At 38.9% G+C, this 18,741-nt stretch overlaps 3 protein-coding genes and 1 pseudogene across 3 annotated transcripts; all 4 read left to right on the forward strand.

The window, feature by feature from the left end:
- The first annotated feature begins 445 nt into the window (after positions 1-445).
- On the forward strand, positions 446-1,378 carry LOC113173306 (olfactory receptor 11A1-like). The gene has a single exon (XM_026376711.1). The coding sequence runs from the start codon at positions 446-448 to the stop codon at positions 1,376-1,378; it is 933 nt and encodes a 310-aa protein (XP_026232496.1).
- Positions 1,379-6,578: 5,200 nt separating this feature from the next.
- Positions 6,579-7,514, forward strand: LOC113173309 (olfactory receptor 2T2-like). The gene has a single exon (XM_026376715.1). The coding sequence runs from the start codon at positions 6,579-6,581 to the stop codon at positions 7,512-7,514; it is 936 nt and encodes a 311-aa protein (XP_026232500.1).
- A 4,367-nt stretch (positions 7,515-11,881) lies between these two features.
- LOC113173310 (olfactory receptor 2T2-like) lies at positions 11,882-12,817 on the forward strand. The gene has a single exon (XM_026376716.1). The coding sequence runs from the start codon at positions 11,882-11,884 to the stop codon at positions 12,815-12,817; it is 936 nt and encodes a 311-aa protein (XP_026232501.1).
- A 4,324-nt stretch (positions 12,818-17,141) lies between these two features.
- On the forward strand, positions 17,142-18,089 carry LOC113173571 (annotated as a pseudogene).
- The last annotated feature ends 652 nt before the right edge of the window (positions 18,090-18,741 follow it).

The following is an 18,741-nucleotide window of genomic DNA, read 5'->3' on the forward strand; positions in this document are numbered from 1 at the left end:
GTCAGGTCTGATGCTCTGTAGTATCTATCATACTGTAGGTACAGTAAGGTTAGGAGCTATCTGATGGATATGGCAGTCAGTCAGAGGAAGGTAAAAAAAAAATAGTAATTAGTAATTAAAAGTGCATTTCAGAACAAATGTTCTAGGAACACTGTTATGTCACAGTTAACAAAGATGTTATGGCACCACTGAGTACACAGCTGTGTACACCTACACAATGAGGAGGAGTTTGTTGGAGACTATGGAGAGTTAAATAAGTCGTGGAGGGTGAAGCAGTGGGATAAAAACATTAAAGACACTCAAACTCTATTGATGGTATTTGAGTGAATGAATGAGACCAACACAGGTAATAAAAGCTCAGTCTAGGTGTAATCAGTTCGTACTTATCACTGCGTCTTTATGAACAGCTTACTTTGCTAATACTAAAGTTTTAATTTAGAGAACTATGGTGGATGATGACCTAAATTCAACATATATAACTCTTGATGGGTTTGTAGAGCTGCACAAATACAAATATCTTTATTTTCTGGTCATATTTACAGTTTATATTCTGATAATCTGCTGTAACTGTACTATTGTTTGTCTCATAGTGATTCACAGAAACCTCCATGAGCCTATGTACATTTTTATTGCAGCTTTGTTACTAAACTCTGTTCTTTACAGCACTAACATCTACCCAAAGCTATTAGCTGACTTTTTGTCTGACAAACAGATCATATCATATTCAGCCTGTCTCTGTCAAGCTTTTATATATTACACTCTGGTGTTTGCTGAGTTTTTACTGTTGGCAGCTATGTCCTATGACAGATACGTGTCTATATGTAAACCTCTGCAGTATCCAACAATGATGGGAAAGAAAACTATCACCATCCTTCTGATCTTATCTTGGCTCGTTCCTGCATGTGGGCTTTCACTGTCAGGTGCATTTAATGCTACTGTAAAACTCTGTGCCTTTACTTTGAAAGGCATTTTTTGCAACAATTCAATTTACAAAATTCAGTGTGTGATCTCAGGAGCACAGTTTGTGTATAGTGCAGCTGTGTTTTTAGGTATCGCACTGTTTCCTACATTTTTCATCCTCTTTACCTACACCAGGATCCTGATTATATCCTACAGAAGTAGTAAAACAGTCAGGAGAAAAGCTGCACAGACCTGTTTACCTCACCTGCTGGTTCTAATCAGCTTTTCCTGTTTTGTCACTTATGATGTTGTTATAGTTCGACTGGAATCCGATTTTCCAAAAACTGCCCGTTTAATTATGACTTTACAAGTTATTGTGTATCATCCTCTATTTAATCCGATAATATATGGATTAAAAATGAAGGAAATTTCTAAACACATCAAGAGCCTGTTGTTTCGGGTTCAATCACACTTATAAATTAACATAACTTTGTTTTACATGGAATTTTGGAGCTGGGGGTTAAACTGCTAGCCCTGATCCACAGCTGTTATAATGTAGTAATAACACAGATGTGGTTTTGCTGACAGTTCATCAAGTTCATGTGTAAATTTAGACAATTCTAAGTATTAATTACAAACCAGTAGATAGACAAGTTCGCCCTGGACATTTCTTACTTGAACTTTCCTTTTAATCTTTAAAAAGTGCCACTGAACGCACCATTGGAGCCTGGACAACAGCTGTTGTGGGATCAGGCTCACTTGACTTTTCTGTTCTCTGTTTATTTGAGCGTGCTGCAGCATTAAACTTAAAATGTGCTCATATTTAGAAAATACAATGAAGTTGTTTAGTGAAAATACTAAAAATCTTTTCCTTGTACTTTTGTAAGAAAAAAAAGATTCAAGCAAATTAACAAATCACAGATTTCATTTTATATTTTTTTAATTTCAGTAAAAATTTCCTGGAACTGATGTTTGTATTTTTGTAGAGATGATGATTTGACTGTTACCCTTTGATAACCTTTGATGTCTTTTAAGGCCTTTATCATGATTGCTTCATGTCTGCTGGAGTCAAAACTAAAGAAAACTGGAGGTAAACACATTCACAGGCTACATATAAATATGACTTTTTGAAGGAGTAATGTCTCTAAAGTGGAGTTTTACCACACACTCACTGAGGCATAGAAAACCAATACGTCTAAGATTAGTACTCAATGTCAGTGGAGAGTTAATGAGATCCATCGAGGATGAAGTCTGATAAAAGCAGTTCAAACCCTTCACTGTTGTCTAACATTCGTATCTGTCTTGAGACTTGATCTGCCTGAATTATTGATTCACATTTTGCTTTTCAGAATGTCGATGGATGATTAATTCAGTGGAACATACTTAACTCTTGGTTATGTAGAACTGCACAAATTCAGATATCTTTATTTTCTGATCATGCTTTCACTGTATGTTCCAATAATCTGCTTTAATGTCACCATTCTGTGTCTTATCTCTCAGTCACTGTTGTAATCACACCCTTGATCTTGTGATCTCAGTGTTAAAATTCATCATTTATTAGTTTTTCCCCAAAGTCCTCTTTTATCTGACAGCTTTTCATAACATTTGAATTTACAGTACCAAACTTTACTACACCTGCGGATAAGATTCACTACAGTAAAGGTTTGTCTGAAAATGCTATTGACGAATTTGAGGAACTGACTTAAAATTTTATCTTAGTCATAGCTCTGTTGAGCCTAGTATTCCCTTAACTCTCTGCAGCAATGATTCCATGAATTTCTTTACATATGAAATAATAACTATTAGAGATAAAATTGATCAGATCCTCCCTGCATACGGTATGGATTGTACAACAACTCTAGATTCATCTGCAAGACCACGCTCGTACTTAGACTGCTTCCTCCCCGTAGATCATTCTGAATTAATTTCAGTAATTAATTTCTCTAAACCATCAACATGTCTCTTAGATCCCATCCCGACTAGACTCCTCAAAGATGTCTTACCTTTGATCAGCACGTCCATAGATCAGATCAATCTATCTTTACAAACAGGCTACGTACCACAGGCTTTTAATGTTGCTGCAGTTAAACCCCTACTCAAAAAGCCTACTCTGGACTCAGGGGTCTTAGCCAATTATAGACCAATATCCAATCTGCCCTTTATCTTGAAAAGGTAGTTTCTAAGCAATTATATGACCACCTGCGCAGCAATAACTTGTATGAAGATTTCCAGTCAGGATTTAGAGTACATCATAGTACAGAAACAGCACTGGTAAAGGTCACTAATGATCTTCTATTAGCATCAGACAGTGGTCTACTCTCTATACTCGTCATGTTAGATCTTAGTGCTGCATTCAACACTATAGATCACAACATTTTATTACACAGACTGGAACATGTCATTAGAATCAAAGGAACAGCACTAGAGTGGTTTAAATCGTATCTATCAGATAGATTTCAGTTTGTACATGTTAATGATGAGTCTTCCATGCACAGCAAAGTCAGCTATAGAGTTCCACAGGGATATGTGCTTGGACCGATTCTTTTCACTTTATACATGTCCCCCTTAGCAATATTATTAGGAAACACTCTATAAATTTCCATTGTTATGCAGATGATACCCAGCTATACTTATCTATGAAACCAGAAGAAACGAATCAATTAGTCAAACTTCAAGCTGCTTAAAAGACATAAAGGCCTGGATGTCCTCCAATTTCCTTCTCCTAAATCCAGACAAGACAGAGGTTATTTTATTTGGTCCTAAAAATCTCAGAGACACTATGTCTAAACACATTCTCACCATTGATGACTTAGTATTGGCCTCAAGTAATACTGTAAGAAATCTCAGAGTTATCTTTGATCAGGATATCTCCTTCACTTCATACATCAAAGAAATCTTGGAGTTTCCTTCCAGACTGTACTGTTGTAATTAATTGTTAATAGTTTGTCCCAATAACTCCTTAAAAAGCCTCCAGTTAATCCAAAATGCTGCAGCCAGAGTTCTGACTGGAATTAATAAGAGAGCTCATATTTCTCCTACGTTGGCTTCTCTCCATTGGCTCCCTGTAAAATCCAGAATTGAATTTAAATTTTTTCTCCTCACTTATAAATCACTTAATAATCAGGCTCCATCTTATCTTAAAGAACTCATATTTCCATATTTTCCAAGCAGAACTCTACGTTCTCAGGCTGCAGGTTTACTTGTGGTTCCTAGAGTTTCCAAATGTAGAATGGGAGGCAGAGCCTTTAGCTATCAAGCCCCTCTCCTGTGTAACCAGCTCCCAGTTCAGGTTCTGGAGGCAGACACCCTCTCTACATTTAAGACTAGACTTAAAACTTTCCTTTTTTATAAAGCTTATAAAGCTTATAGTCAGAGATATAGTCTAGATATAGATATAGTCTCTTAGTTCTGCTGCTATAGCTTAGTCTGCTGGGGGACCTCTACTGATACACTGAGCCTAAACACTGTAAAGTGCCTTGAGATGACTTGTGTTGTGAATTGGCGCTATACAAATAAAACTGAATTGAATTGAATTTTTGATTTTAGCTTGGATTATGCTTTTTTGTGACCTTTCAGTGTCTGTTGCATTGAATACAAAAATAACATTCTGACAAGTGAATTCAAGAAGGTTAATTGTCATTCCAAACACATTTAGCAGTACATAGTGAAATGAGTGACCAGGTGAGGTTCTCCTCCAGATGAAAACCAAGACATTTGGTGCTCTTGACGAACTCCACTGATGCTCTATAGATGATCAGTGGAGAGTGGTCACTCTGTGCTCTTCTAAAGTCAACAACCATCTTTTTCCCAACGTTCAGAGACAGGTTGTTGGCCTTGCTCCAGGCTGAGAGCTGATGTACCTCCTCTCCTCTGAGCTGAAGTCTTTGAACAGCATTCGAACATATGTACCCTTTTTGTCCAGATGGGAGTGGCCCAGGTGAAGAGTAGTGGCGATGGCATCATCCATGGAACGGTTTAACTAGCTACCATGTTATTCTTTACCTGTACCTCGAATCGGGTGTAGAAGTAATTCAGCAAATCTAGGAGGGAGGCTTCACTGTAACAAACGGTTGGAGTTGCCTTGTAGTTAGTGATCGCCTGGATGCCCTGCCACATGCGCTGGCTGTCTCCGCGGTCCTCAAAGTGGCCGTGGATCCCTCTGGCGTGTGAACGCTTTGCCTCTGATGGCTCAGAACAGTTCAGCCCCTGCTGTTCTTAAGGCGGTCTTGTCTCCTGCTCTGAAGGCAGAGTCCCTCAACTTTGACAGCAGGTGCACCTTAGCAGTCAAGTTAGGTTTTTGATTGGAGCGTGTATTGATAGTCTTGGAGATGGTCACATCGTCAACAAATTTGCTGATGTTGCTGGTCACTGATGATGTTTACTCCTCCAAGTTGACGGAATCGCCGGTGGTTGTAGCCTCCCTGAACATGTCCCAGTCGCTGTACTCAAAGCAGTCCTGAAGAGCAGAGATGGCTCCTGCTGGCCAGGTCTCTACCTGCTTCAGAACCGGTCGGGAGCATCGGTCGAGTGGTCTGTATGCTGGAATTAGCATAACAGAGATGTGGTCTGAGTATCCAGGGTGGGGGAGGGGCACCGCTCGGTACGTGCCGGGGATGTTGGTGTAAAAACGATCCAGCATGTTCTCCTCTCTTGTGGCAAAGTCCACATGCTGATGGAGTTTAGGGAGCACTAACTTGAGATTCACATGGTTGGGTGGGTATTCTGCAGGTCGCCTCATGTAGTTCACCCAACACCTCTTTGGCAATTGGCTATGAGGGATGTAGACTCCAATGATGTAAACAGTGGTGAATTCCCTCTGTAAATAAAAAGGTCTGCCCCGAACACTCCCAAACTCTGCAATTGGTGAACAGTGGCTGGAAACCAGCACAGAGTCCTTGCACCAGTCCGCCACTCTTACCACACAGAGCTGGGTTTCTACTCCCAAGCTTCCTCGTCTCACTCATTAACAAAATCAAGGAGTTTAAACTTCATCAACCAGAAAGACGTTCTGGACTGCTGTGTTATGTTATTTATGGAAACAGAGCAGAGGCTCTTGAGCTAACGGGCCACTCAGCATACCAAGCTCACAGGACTGCCGACTCCAAGCCTGGTGGTTTATTGTTAAACTAGTTCTTCAGTTAGCCATGGAATCTTCTTCTCCCTCTGCTTCTGCTCTGACCTGCTCTGTCTTATGTTTAGTTGCTCCTCGGCCTCCTTTAGTAATAATGGTTTGATAAGCGTAACTTATTTGCAGCATTCGTGGCGATTCTGACTGAATTGATTACAACAATCGGAAGTCATTAAAATTAATGTGCAATCGGTAAGCAAGTTACAAAATCAGTATCGCTTGTATTTCAAATGTATCATCAAACTTACAATGTCAAGAAAGAAGGAAGGAAAAAATAATGATGTAATATGTAGATTTGTTCCACAATGAGAAGCAGAAAACAAACAACTTGAAGTTCTGGACTCTTGGGTTTTCTGAAGATGTTTATGTGTTATTGCAAAGTTTAATGAGCTCCAAAGAGGATGAACCAGATTCATAAAAACATAGCACATAGTCAACACGTCATTATGTCTAACTTTACTATCTGTGGATCACATTGAGGTAGTAAAGTAGGTTACTGTAATCATGAGAGTGAGACTCGTTCTGTAAGTTATTTCTTTGTGAGTACACGATGGATGATACATTAAATGTCACATATATAACTCTGGGTGGGTTTGTAGAACTGCAGGAGTACAGATATCTGTGTTTTATGATCATGTTTACAGTTTATATTCTAATAATCTGCTTGAATGTCACCATCATTTGTCTTATCTGTACTCACAGAAACCTCCATGAGCCGATGTACATTTTCATTGCAGCTTTGTTACTGAACTCTGTTCTTTACAGCACTAATATCTACCCAAAACTTCTTAACGACCTTTTGTCTGAGAAACAGATCATATCATATTCACTCTGTTTTTTTCAAGTTTTTGTATATTACACTTTGATCGGTTCAGAGTTCTTACTGTTAGCAGCCATGGCCTATGACAGATATGTGTCTATATGTAAACCTCTGCAGTATCCAACTATCATGACAAAAACAACTGTGAGTGTGTTTCTGGTTTTAGTTTGGTTTGTACCTGCTTGTGAGCTGGCTGTGTCCGTGGCATTTAATGCTACTATAAAACGCTGTAGCTTTACTTTGAAAGGATTGTTCTGTAACAATTCATTTTACACACTTCAGTGTGTGGTTTCAGTAGGAATAAGTATGTATGGTATGATTATTTTGGTCAATGTGACATATTTCCCTCTGTTTTTTGTACTTTTCACATACATTAGGATACTTCTTGTATGTTATCGAAGTAGTAACACAGTCAGGAGAAAAGCTGCACAGACCTGTTTGCCTCATCTTCTGGTTTTATCCTGCTTGTCCTCTTTTGGAATGTATGATGCTTTCATACCTCGAGTGGACTCACATATTCCAAAAACTGTCCATTTAATTTTGACTTTACAAATAATGTTATATCATCCGCTCTTGAATCCGATCGTATATGGACTAAAAATGAAAGAAATTTCTCAACACCTCAATAAGTTGCTGTTTAGTAATAAATCACATTTACAGTGTTAATGTGCTGACCCTTTATCTTTATGACTTCTGTAATCCACTATAACATGCTAGATATCAGATGATGATGTATTGCTGACTTATCAACTGGTCTGCTTAACACTTGAGTCACTGCCAAAGTTTTATGTTACATTCATTAAGATAAAAGTTTCTTTTTATCCATAGACTTTCAGAGGATGAACGCTGAAAACATTTTTAAAAACAGTTTAATATGTTGAATATGTTTGAACTACTGCGATGTCTTGACTACTGCTGAAAACAATGTGTTAAAACTGTATGTTTGTGTTTTAGTGTCATTAAAAAAAATTTATAGTTCCTGTTTTAACAGAATTTGAGTAAAATAAGGTCAAGTCCATTCTATTTATATAGCTTATCTGGCCTTAAATGGCCCAAAAATTAAGACCAGTCGAGGCAGATGGCCACCCACCCTGAGCCTGGTTCTGCTGGGGGGTCAGGGACACGAATGTTTACTTCTTCACTGTCTCTGAGTATTACTCAGTGGGGTTGTTGGGTTTTCTATATAATTGGAAGTAGAGTTGGGAAGTACGGTTCATTTAACTGACTCAGACTCACAAACAGTAAAGCGAACAAATCGTATTGAGTCATTTTGTTAATTTTTCCAGAACACCTTTCTTTCACCTCAGAAATATTGCTAAGATAAGGAATATTCTGTCACTAAATGATGCAGGAAAATTAGTCCATTCTTTCATCCCCTCTAGGTTGGAGTACTGTAATGCCTTACTGTCTGACTGTTCAACCAGGCACATAAACAAGCTTCAGTTAGTTCAGAATGCAGCAGCGAGAGTCCTCACTAGAACCAGAAGATACGAGCACATCACGCCAATCTTATCTACACTTCATTGGCTCCCCGTGAAATTTCGCATTGATTTTAAAATACTATTTTTGACATTTAAAGCATTTCAAGATTCAAGATTCAAGATTAAAAAAACTTTATTAATCCCAGAGGGAAATTGTTTTGCCTCATTACAGTTGTTCTCAAAACAGACAGAAAGAAAAGGAACCACAACCAGGAAAGATCCACATCAACATAAATACACAATAACATCAATACAGAAAAACTCAATATATATACACAGAATATGTAAAATAGATAAATGAAATTGGGTCAAAATATATAGATTCACAGCAAGTATATGACACTTACACTTCCCCCACTCTTTACAGAGGGGGGAGGAATTGTACAGATTGATTGCCACAGGTAGAAAGGATCTCCTGTGGTTCTCTGTGGAGCATTTAATGTTAATAAGTCTTTGGCTGGATGTGCTCCTCTGTCCAGTCAACACACTGTGCAGTGGGTGGGAGGGATTGTCCAGGATTGAGAGGAGTTTGTACAGCATCCTCCTTTCAGCCATACAAAATGTAGAGGGTCCAGCTCCACCCCCAGCACAGAACCAGCCCTCCTAATCAGTTTGTTTAGTCTGTTAGTGTCTGACACCTTCATGTTGCGGCCCCAGCAGGCCACAGCATAGAAGATGACACTGGAACCACAGACTCATAAAACATCATCAGCACGGTGCTGCAGACGTTGAAGGACCTGAGTCTCCTCAGGAAGTACATCTGGCTCTGAGCCTTTCTGTACTGTACTGATGAGTTCTTAGTCCAGTCCAGTTTGTTGTTCAAGTACACTCCCAGGTATTTGTACTCGGACACGACCTCCACCTCTTCCCCTTGTATAGAAATAGGGATGACAGGACTCCCAGATTTCCTGAAGTCCATCACCAGCTCCTTTGTTTTATTGATGTTGTGTGAGTTCAGATGGTTGAGTCCACACCAGTCAACAAAACTGTCCACCACTCCACGGTACTCTGTGACATCTCCACCCTTAATACATCCTACAACTGGAGAGTCATCAGAGAACTTCTGAAGATGACAGGACTCTGAGTTGAACCTGAAGTCTGAGGTGTACAGGGTGAAGAGGAACGGAGATAGAACTGTCCCCTGTGGAGCAGCTGTGCTACTGACCACAGTGTCAGACACACAGTTCTCAAGGCGGACGTACTGTTGGCAGTTAGTGAGGTAGTCCATGATCCAGGAAATCAGGGTGTTGACCTGCATGGTTTTTTATTTCTCTCCCAGCAGTGCAGGACGGATGGTGTTGAATGCACTGGAGAAATCAAAAATGGTCAATGGTCAATTAAATGGTCAATTAAATGGTCTTGCGCCGCAGTATCTAAGTGAACTGCTAGTGTCTTATGATCCAACACGCCTACTTCGATCAAAGGATGCTGGCTGCCTGTCAGTACCTCGTATCCTGAAAACTACAGCTGGGGGCAGAGCTTTTTCTTACAAAGCCCCAAAGTTATGGAATAGCCTTCCAGATAACGTTCGGGACTCAGACACAGTCTCAGTATTTAAGTCTAGGCTGAAAACCTATTTATTTAGTCAAGCATTTTTGTAAATAGATTTGGGAAGGACTCATGGACGTAGAGCATTATGGTGAACTGGTATGTTTAGATGCTGTCTTCCCAACTCTCACTCCCCATGTCGTTCCACCCTCTGCCCTCTGGACCTGTCTGACTCATCCTGATGCCCAACTTCTGGCTGGAGATCTCGTCGCCTGGATCCTCCGTTTGCCCTTTGGGATGCGTTTGGAGACTGGATTTGGTCACGTGCTACTATGAAGTCGGTCTCGGCCTCGGTGGACGTCAGCAGCTATTTCTCAGAGGTCTCGACTCAACGCTCGATAGTCCATGAATGGAACAAGTCCGCCTGCAATTAACAAACTGGACTCCACATTAACTTAAAGACATTAACTATTATATTGGACTGCCTGCTGCCTACACAGCATGTAATCACCCATATGAGGATGGGTTCCCTGTTGAGTCTGGTTCCTCTCAAGGTTTCTTCCTGATGCCTTCTCAGGGAGTTTTTCTTGCCACCGTCGCCCTCGGCTTGCTCATCAGGGACAATCACATTATTATGACTCATACACATTCACTGTTCATGTACTGTTCTTTGGTTGTGTAAAGCTGCTTTGTGACAATGTCAATTGTAAAAAGCACTCTACAAATAAAATTGAATTGAATTTATATAAATTAACTAAATACCTAGTTTTACTATTTAGCAACTGAAGTTGAAGAGTTGAATTTTTATGATTCTGCTAATATTAAAATTGTGTGTTCTTTGAGGTGTCCTAGCTTATCATTTAACTAGCTTTTCAGTTTGTCATGGCTTTGTCTCTCCTGCTCTGTGTGTCTTATGTTTAGTTTCTTCTTGACCTCCTTAAGTGATAAAGGGATCTGTAATAAGTGTAACTTATTTGCACCATGGAAAACAAACCAGCTAGTCAGGTCCCAGTAACCGTTTCATGAGCCACCTAGCCTGGCTGCCGTTAGCTGTCCTCCAGCAGCTGGGCCGGCTGGGTAAAAGTTTGTGGGAAGAATAACCCAGACAGTGAACCAAAGTTCACCACAACCAGGTTCACATTTCTAAACGATTTTCGCCACTCAGCGACAAACTGCATATAGTGAGAAACATGAAGTAAGAAACTCCAACAGCCATAGTAAATGTATTCCCGGGGCCAGAACTCCTATGTAAAACTCCTGTCTAAAGATAAACAGAAATACTGTAAGATAATAATTCACACAGAAGTTAGCAACACCTGCTTAACACAATCAGAATTTTTTAAAACTTCCTGTTTAGTATTGACCATACAGGTGATTTGATATCCTTCTCTCTTTACTCGATTTTCCCGACAACTCAGTAGGGAGTTGTTAAATGTCAAATAACACTAGAATAATGTATCTCCACTGGTATCTAATGTGTGGACATATTGTCTGGACAGTGCAGATATATAATGTAAAAGTTCAGATGTTTTCTTGACAATACACTAAAACACTTCTTTTGGGTTTTCCTATAAGCTTTGATTAGATATTTATTTGTATCATTGTCTAAAGTTGTATTGATTCATATTCCAGGAGTCCAGGAGCTACAGAACAAACTCTAAATAGATAGAAGGGGCCTTTTACCTGGCTGTCTGTCTATTTCCTCTTAATGTGGAAACTATAAATGATGTTTGCTTGTATTTCAAATGTAACATCAAACTTACAATGTCAAGAAAGAAGGAAGGAAAAATAATGATGTAATATGTAGATTTGTTCCACAATGAGAAGCAGAAAACAAACAACTTGAAGTTCTGGACTCTTGGGTTTTCTGAAGATGTTTATGTGTTATTGCAAAGTTTAATGAGCTCCAAAGAGGATGAACCAGATTCATAAAAACATAGCACATAGTCAACACGTCATTATGTCTAACTTTACTATCTGTGGATCACATTGAGGTAGTAAAGTAGGTTACTGTAATCATGAGAGTGAGACTCGTTCTGTAAGTTATTTCTTTGTGAGTACACGATGGATGATACATTAAATGTCACATATATAACTCTGGGTGGGTTTGTAGAGCTGCAGGAGTACAGATATCTGTGTTTTATGATCATGTTTACAGCTTTTATTCTAATAATCTGCTTTAATGTCACCATCATTTGTCTTATCTGTACTCACAGAAACCTCCATGAGCCGATGTACATTTTCATTGCAGCTTTGTTACTGAACTCTGTTCTTTACAGCACTAACATCTACCCAAAACTTCTTAACGACCTTTTGTCTGAGAAACAGATCATATCATATTCACTCTGTTTTTTTCAAGCTTTTGTATATTACACTTTGATCGGTTCAGAGTTCTTACTGTTAGCAGCCATGGCCTATGACAGATATGTGTCTATATGTAAACCTCTGCAGTATCCAACTATCATGACAAAAACAACTGTGAGTGTGTTTCTGGTTTTAGCTTGGTTTATACCTGCTTGTGAGCTGGCTGTGTCCGTGGCATTTAATGCTACTATAAAACGCTGTAGCTTTACTTTGAAAGGATTGTTCTGTAACAATTCATTTTACACACTTCAGTGTGTGGTTTCAGTAGGAATAAGTATGTATGGTATGGTTATTTTGGTCAATGTTGCATATTTCCCTCTGTTTTTTGTACTTTTCACATACATTAGGATACTTCTTGTATGTTATCGAAGTAGTAACACAGTCAGGAGAAAAGCTGCACAGACCTGTTTGCCTCATCTTCTGGTTTTATCCTGCTTGTCCTCTTTTGGAATGTATGATGCTTTCATACCTCGAGTGGACTCACATATTCCAAAAACTGTCCATTTAATATTGACTTTGCAAATAATTTTGTATCATCCGCTCTTGAATCCGATCGTATATGGACTAAAAATGAAAGAAATTTCTCAACACCTCAATAAGTTGCTGTTTAGTAATAAATCACATTTACAGTGTTAATGTGCTGACCCTTCATCTTTATGACTTCTGTAATCCACTATAACATGCTAGATATCAGATGATGATCTATTGCTGACTTATCATTGCAGATATTGTTCACAACAACATAAGTATGTAAAGTTTACATTACACATTGAATGAATGAAGTTCATGAAGTTCAGTGAAGAACAGTATAGAATAGAAGAGTTTCTGTTGAGTCAAATAGGTCAAGTCCATTTTATTTCTATAACTTATCATACAAAATGGAATAAAGTTAATAATAAATACAACAAAACCACACACATACACATATAGTGGTAGCAGTTTAACTGACATTTTCACTCCAAAAAGAGAAACTATATCTATAGACTTTTTCATTATCTGACTCTTTCTTTTTTCTCTATAAATGAAAACCTTACAATTGTTTTCTGACATTGACATTTTCCTAGCTTTATTCTGCAATGTTGCTTCTATTCAGCCTGAGTTACTGCTGCTCAGTTTTTCTGAATTGATATTTGGGACTGACAACACAGTTAGATTTAGAAACTTTTAATACGAAATATAAACGTTGTAGAATGTGATTCTGCAATCGTCTTACTCTAAACATTTAAGGAGACGTGGGCATTCTTTGTGTAGGCAGCAGTTCGGTACCAAGTCTGGGAGTTGTGGTTTAAAGGACCTGTGGTCAATGAGGCAGAGCTGAAAGTGAGTATCCGGTGCACGTGGTGGTACGGAGCGGTGCAGTTTAGATGGCAACAAGCTGGAATATGGCACATGCCCAAAAACCATTATTAAAAAATAACATCTAATCCACATATAAAAAGTCCAAATCCAGCATCCAATACAAAGGAAATCATTAAAACAGGGTGAGACAGAGAGGTGAAAGGTTGAGTGTAGTAAACAATGCAGTTAAAACACATAACAGTCATAATATTCAAAAAACAGAGCAGCAGCAGCTGCTGCAGACATAGATTAGAATAAAACAGAATAGAATAAAATAGAATTTAATAGATTTATTGTCACTGCACACAAGACACAATGAAATTAGCTGTTTAATTAGTGTTTGACACATGTATACAAGAACACAGATACATGTAATTGCACAGTTGAAATATAAAATATTACACCAGAATCTGAGCCTGTGGAGCTGTAAATGCATGACCACCAACTTCCAATTCTCTACACGTAATGGAAGCTCCACAGCCCTACTCTCTGTCCCACCTTATCTTCTGTTGGCCCTCTACTCCTACCTCTGCGATATGCTTTGGACTGCTATGCACCATCTCGGGGCATGGGTCGACTACACTGAGAATGGTGGTTTTGCCCTCCACACTACGTAGGCCCTTGATAAACTCAATGGAGTTGTGGGACCAAGGTCAAGTAAGGGGCAAAGAGAAGCAACAGACCTGTGAGAAAATGCAGAGGTCTCGGTCTAAGAGCTGACATATTTGGTCAGAGATGGCAACCAAAACCGTTGCTGGACCAGGAAGCAAGTGTGTCTGAACCCTGGATGATGGACAGAACAGAATTGTAGAACAGACTAGAGGTGGGCAACCCATTCAACCTCAAACCTAGCTGCTGTCAGCTGAGCTGAAGGATATAATCAGGTGTGTGGCCCTCCTCCACTGCATTGAACTGGCCAGAGAGGGTATTAGGTTTCTGGTTCTTTGATGCTAGGTGATCTGAGGGGGTGGGGTGAAATGAGAAATCACATTGGGCACAGACACAACAGTGTGCACTATTTTCCTGAGGTTTTCTTTTATGAAAGATTTATCTTGTATAATCATTCTGACCCAGACAAACACAGCTAATAACACTCATGCTCAGGTCTTTTCTGATCCAATTGGCAGGATCGCGAACCGAGCCAAAACGGGCCCAAATGCTATAAATCTCATGATCTTTTTTGTGTTTGTTCACCAAAAACATGCTGTCTGATTAAACGGGGACAAACATGGAGACGTGAGGAGGTGAAGTGTCTCACAGACACCAGGTTTGAAGACTCTGCAAGCGATGTAACGTAATAAACAATAATCAAGACTTCACCTTCTTCCTGTATTTACTGTTTCTGTTTCCACGGCAGAAACATCAGACCAATAAGCGATGAGGACGTTCTCGTGTAGTTTAAAGTGACGTGTTTTGGTTCGTTTAGATTTTTCTCGGTTTGAAACGAAACCGAACGAAGGAGAAACTGATCCAATGTTACAAACTCATCAACTGATTCGGACCAAAGCAAACGAATTAAGGTGTGAAAGCGACCTTAATCTCATGTGATCTGCCAATCCCCACACATTTAGGTGCCATTTTGCAGTATGATGTTATCCTGTGGGGGGCAGTAATAAGCCTACCTGTGCCTACACTACCTTAAATCACCAGAAGAAGAAGGATGAAGTTGTATTCCTTGCCTGACTGTTGCAGTAACCTCATGGTCTCTGTTCTTGCCTGTTACACTGTAGAGTTTTTTGGAATGTGCCTCAGTCTGTTGGCTTTTGGACTCCACTCATTTTCTGTCCACAGAATCATCAGTCTGATGATTCCCCTGGATTTTGTGTAAGTCTGTTTAGAATTAAATACACTTAATTGCACCTCCCAGCCTGTCTGTGTCATACATTTAGGTCCACTAACTTTGCCTGTTGTACAGGACAAACAATAAAGAACATACAGTTTTATGTGTGACCATGTAGTGGTTTAGTATAAAGACTGATTTATGCTTATACAGACATTGGTACCCTTCCGTTAAAGAAAGAAAAACCCACAAAAGTCACTGAAATAACTTGAAACGGACAGTTTTTGTCCATTTTTACTTACTAACTCGTGAAAATCAGACATTGATTTGAGTTGTGGCTCAACAGACGTTTTTTAAAAAACAGACTAATAAAATTGGCCTGGACAAAAACGATGGTACCTTTAACTTGTCTTTTCTAGAGTACCGTGATTTTTGTCCCAGCCAGTTTCATTAGTTTGTTTTTTAGTAAACTTCTATTGAACCACAACTCAAAAGCAATGTCTGATTTTCATGAGTTAATTTTTTGTACATTTGTATTTATTTTTCTTTCTTTTGTGAGTTTTCAGTGAACTTTGTGGGTTTTTCTGTCTTTAACAGAGGGGTACAAGCAATTGTGTTAATGTGTGTATATAAAATCTACACCGCAGGTACAGCATGGACACTGCATAGCCATGGCATCAGAAGCATTGCAGTGGCTGTATACGTCACGTTGTTTGATGTCTTATCTCTTTTTTTGTGTTGTAGTAATTTCAGTAAAACCATTAAACATCTATTAGTTCCAACACAAACAGGATCCATTCAGTTTCAGTCACCATTGTTTGTAGTAAACAGTCAAAAGCTCAATTGTATGTAAAAATCAACAGAAACCACGATGGCAGAGTTTCTAAACGCAAGAAGCATCAGTGGGATCAGTGGTGTGTCTTGTATGCCCTTCATGGTCAGAACCCTCTCTAATGGTTGGTGTTGACGACTTCAAACCGGACTTAGACGTTGTTCAGGTCTTCTTGTAGTGTGGTTTTCCTGGATGTGGCTCACAAGCTCCCCGTCATTAGTCAGTGATGTGCTGCAGCCCTTTCCACATGTGCCATAAATCTGTGGGTAGTAGCATCCCTCTAGATTGAGTCTGTACTGTCGCTTGACCTGTCTGAATGATCTATGTAGGCTACATATGGCCTTTTTGTAGTCTTCAACATTGCTTGAGACAAAAACAGTGAAGCACTCATGGCATTGAGATAGGTCTCGTAGTGTCTTGTGGGAATGTTGTTCTCAATGCACATGCTAATATAGCTAGAGGGACACACCAGCAGTCCTAAAGCATTAATTCCCTTTCCTCATTCCACACTTTGATAGACTCCCTGGGTGCGCTTGCTTGAGTGGTTGTCTGTAAGCTGGATAGAGGAAAACCGAGTGAAGTCAGGGTAATACTTTATTGGCGTCCTTTACATTGCTGCACACTTGGTCCAGAATATTACTCTCCCTTTTCGCTGTGCTCGTTTCTAGCTGTGCTGTGCTGAGTACAGGTAATGGGAGGGTGGAGTGTTGCAACACCTAGTACAGACATGTGACCCATGTCGTCAGGACAAATGTTATTAACGTTTTTTACATGTTATTGGAGCGTTTAATGAGATCCGGTGAGGGTGAAACTGTCAGATAAAAATGTTCTACAGATCCAAACACCAAACACCTTCTCCATCCTTGCTATCTGTGAATGAATGAGACCATCCTTCCAGGCAGCAGGTTTCTGCAATCTTTACAATGAGAACTATATCTCCAGTAGTTATTTGTGACTGTCTGTTCTATGATGTATCGCTTTTGATTCACACTTTGATTTTGAAAACAATGATGGATGATACATTAAATGTCACATATATAACTCTGGGTGGGTTTGTAGAACTGCACAGATACAGATATCTGTGTTTTATGATCATGTTCACAGCATATATTCTAATAATCTGCTGTAATTCCACCATCGTGTGTCTTATCTGGATTCACAGAAACCTCCATGAGCCTATGTACATTTTTATTGCAGCTTTGTTACTGAACTCTGTTCTTTTCAGCACTAATATCTACCCCAAACTTCTGATCGACTTTTTATCTGAGAAACACATTATTTCATATTCAATCTGTCTCTTCCAAGCTTTCATATATTACTCTGTGGCTGGTTCAGAGTTTCTACTGTTAGCAGCCATGTCGTATGACAGATACGTGTCTATATGTAAACCTCTGCAGTATCAAACTATCATTAGAAAAACAATGGTCAGTGTGTTTCTGGTTTTAGCTTGGATTCTACCTGTTTGTGAGATTGGTTTGGCATTTGTATTGAACGGTACTGGCAATGGTTAAGGTATAAAACTCTGTAGATTTACTTTGACTGGATTTTTTTGTAACACTTCAGCATACACTCTTCAGTGTGTGCGCTCATTAACACTATCTTTATTTGGTGTGTTCATGTTGTTAAATATTGCATTTCTCCCTCTGCTCTTCATCCTCTTTACCTACACCAGGATCCTGATTATATCCTATAGAAGTAGTAAAACAGTCAGGAGAAAAGCTGCACAGACCTGTTTACCTCACCTGCTGGTTCTAATCAACTTTTCCTGTTTTGTCACTTATGATGTTTTTATAGTTCGATTGGAATCCGATTTTCCTAAAACAGCCCGTTTAATAATGACTTTACAAATGATTTTGTACCATCCACTCTTGAATCCGATCATATATGGACTAAAAATGAAAGAAATTTCCAAACACATCAAGAGCTTGTTGTTGTTGTTTCAGGTCAAATTACACTAATAAACCAACACTGATTAGAAATGTCCTGTTTTTAACTTAGGTTTTTTATATATGTGCTCTATATTGTAATAAATGTTTGTTTTAGACTTTGATTTGGTTTTTATTAGGTATATAACAAGTGTTTATATAGATATTAGGATCATTGTCTTTAGTAGTATCTGTAAATTTCCCTGTGGTCATAAGGTGAAAAACCATTCAAATTTACATTATTATTTAATTAATCAGACACATCTAAAGCAACGTGTGCTATTTAAAATGTGCAAATGTTGTTTACATTACCTGCATAACTGAAAAACATCACTAACGTAATGTAGAAATAAAACCAAATTAGCTGTGTGTCACATTCCACTGTTTAGGCACATTTTATACTGTAAAGAATAAAAAAGCTGACAAAACTATAACTTTGTCTCTGGAATCTAAGTTTGTCTTCTGAACCCGCTACCCACCTCTTCCAAACCGCCCTGATTTAATGTTAATCGAAATCATTTAAATGTACCAGTACCAGCTGTCAGCTCAGATCTGTTTTTTAACCTTTCCACTGTTTTTATTCCACCATTACTGTAGTTACTAAAAGAGTAAATGGTCTTCTGATTATTGTGGAATCAGATTCCAACTCTGTTTTCTCTTCCTTGATCTCAGTTTGAGCTTTGGC

Source organism: Anabas testudineus, chromosome 21 (genome assembly GCF_900324465.2).
Source record: "Anabas testudineus chromosome 21, fAnaTes1.2, whole genome shotgun sequence".
Taxonomy (NCBI): domain Eukaryota; kingdom Metazoa; phylum Chordata; class Actinopteri; order Anabantiformes; family Anabantidae; genus Anabas; species Anabas testudineus.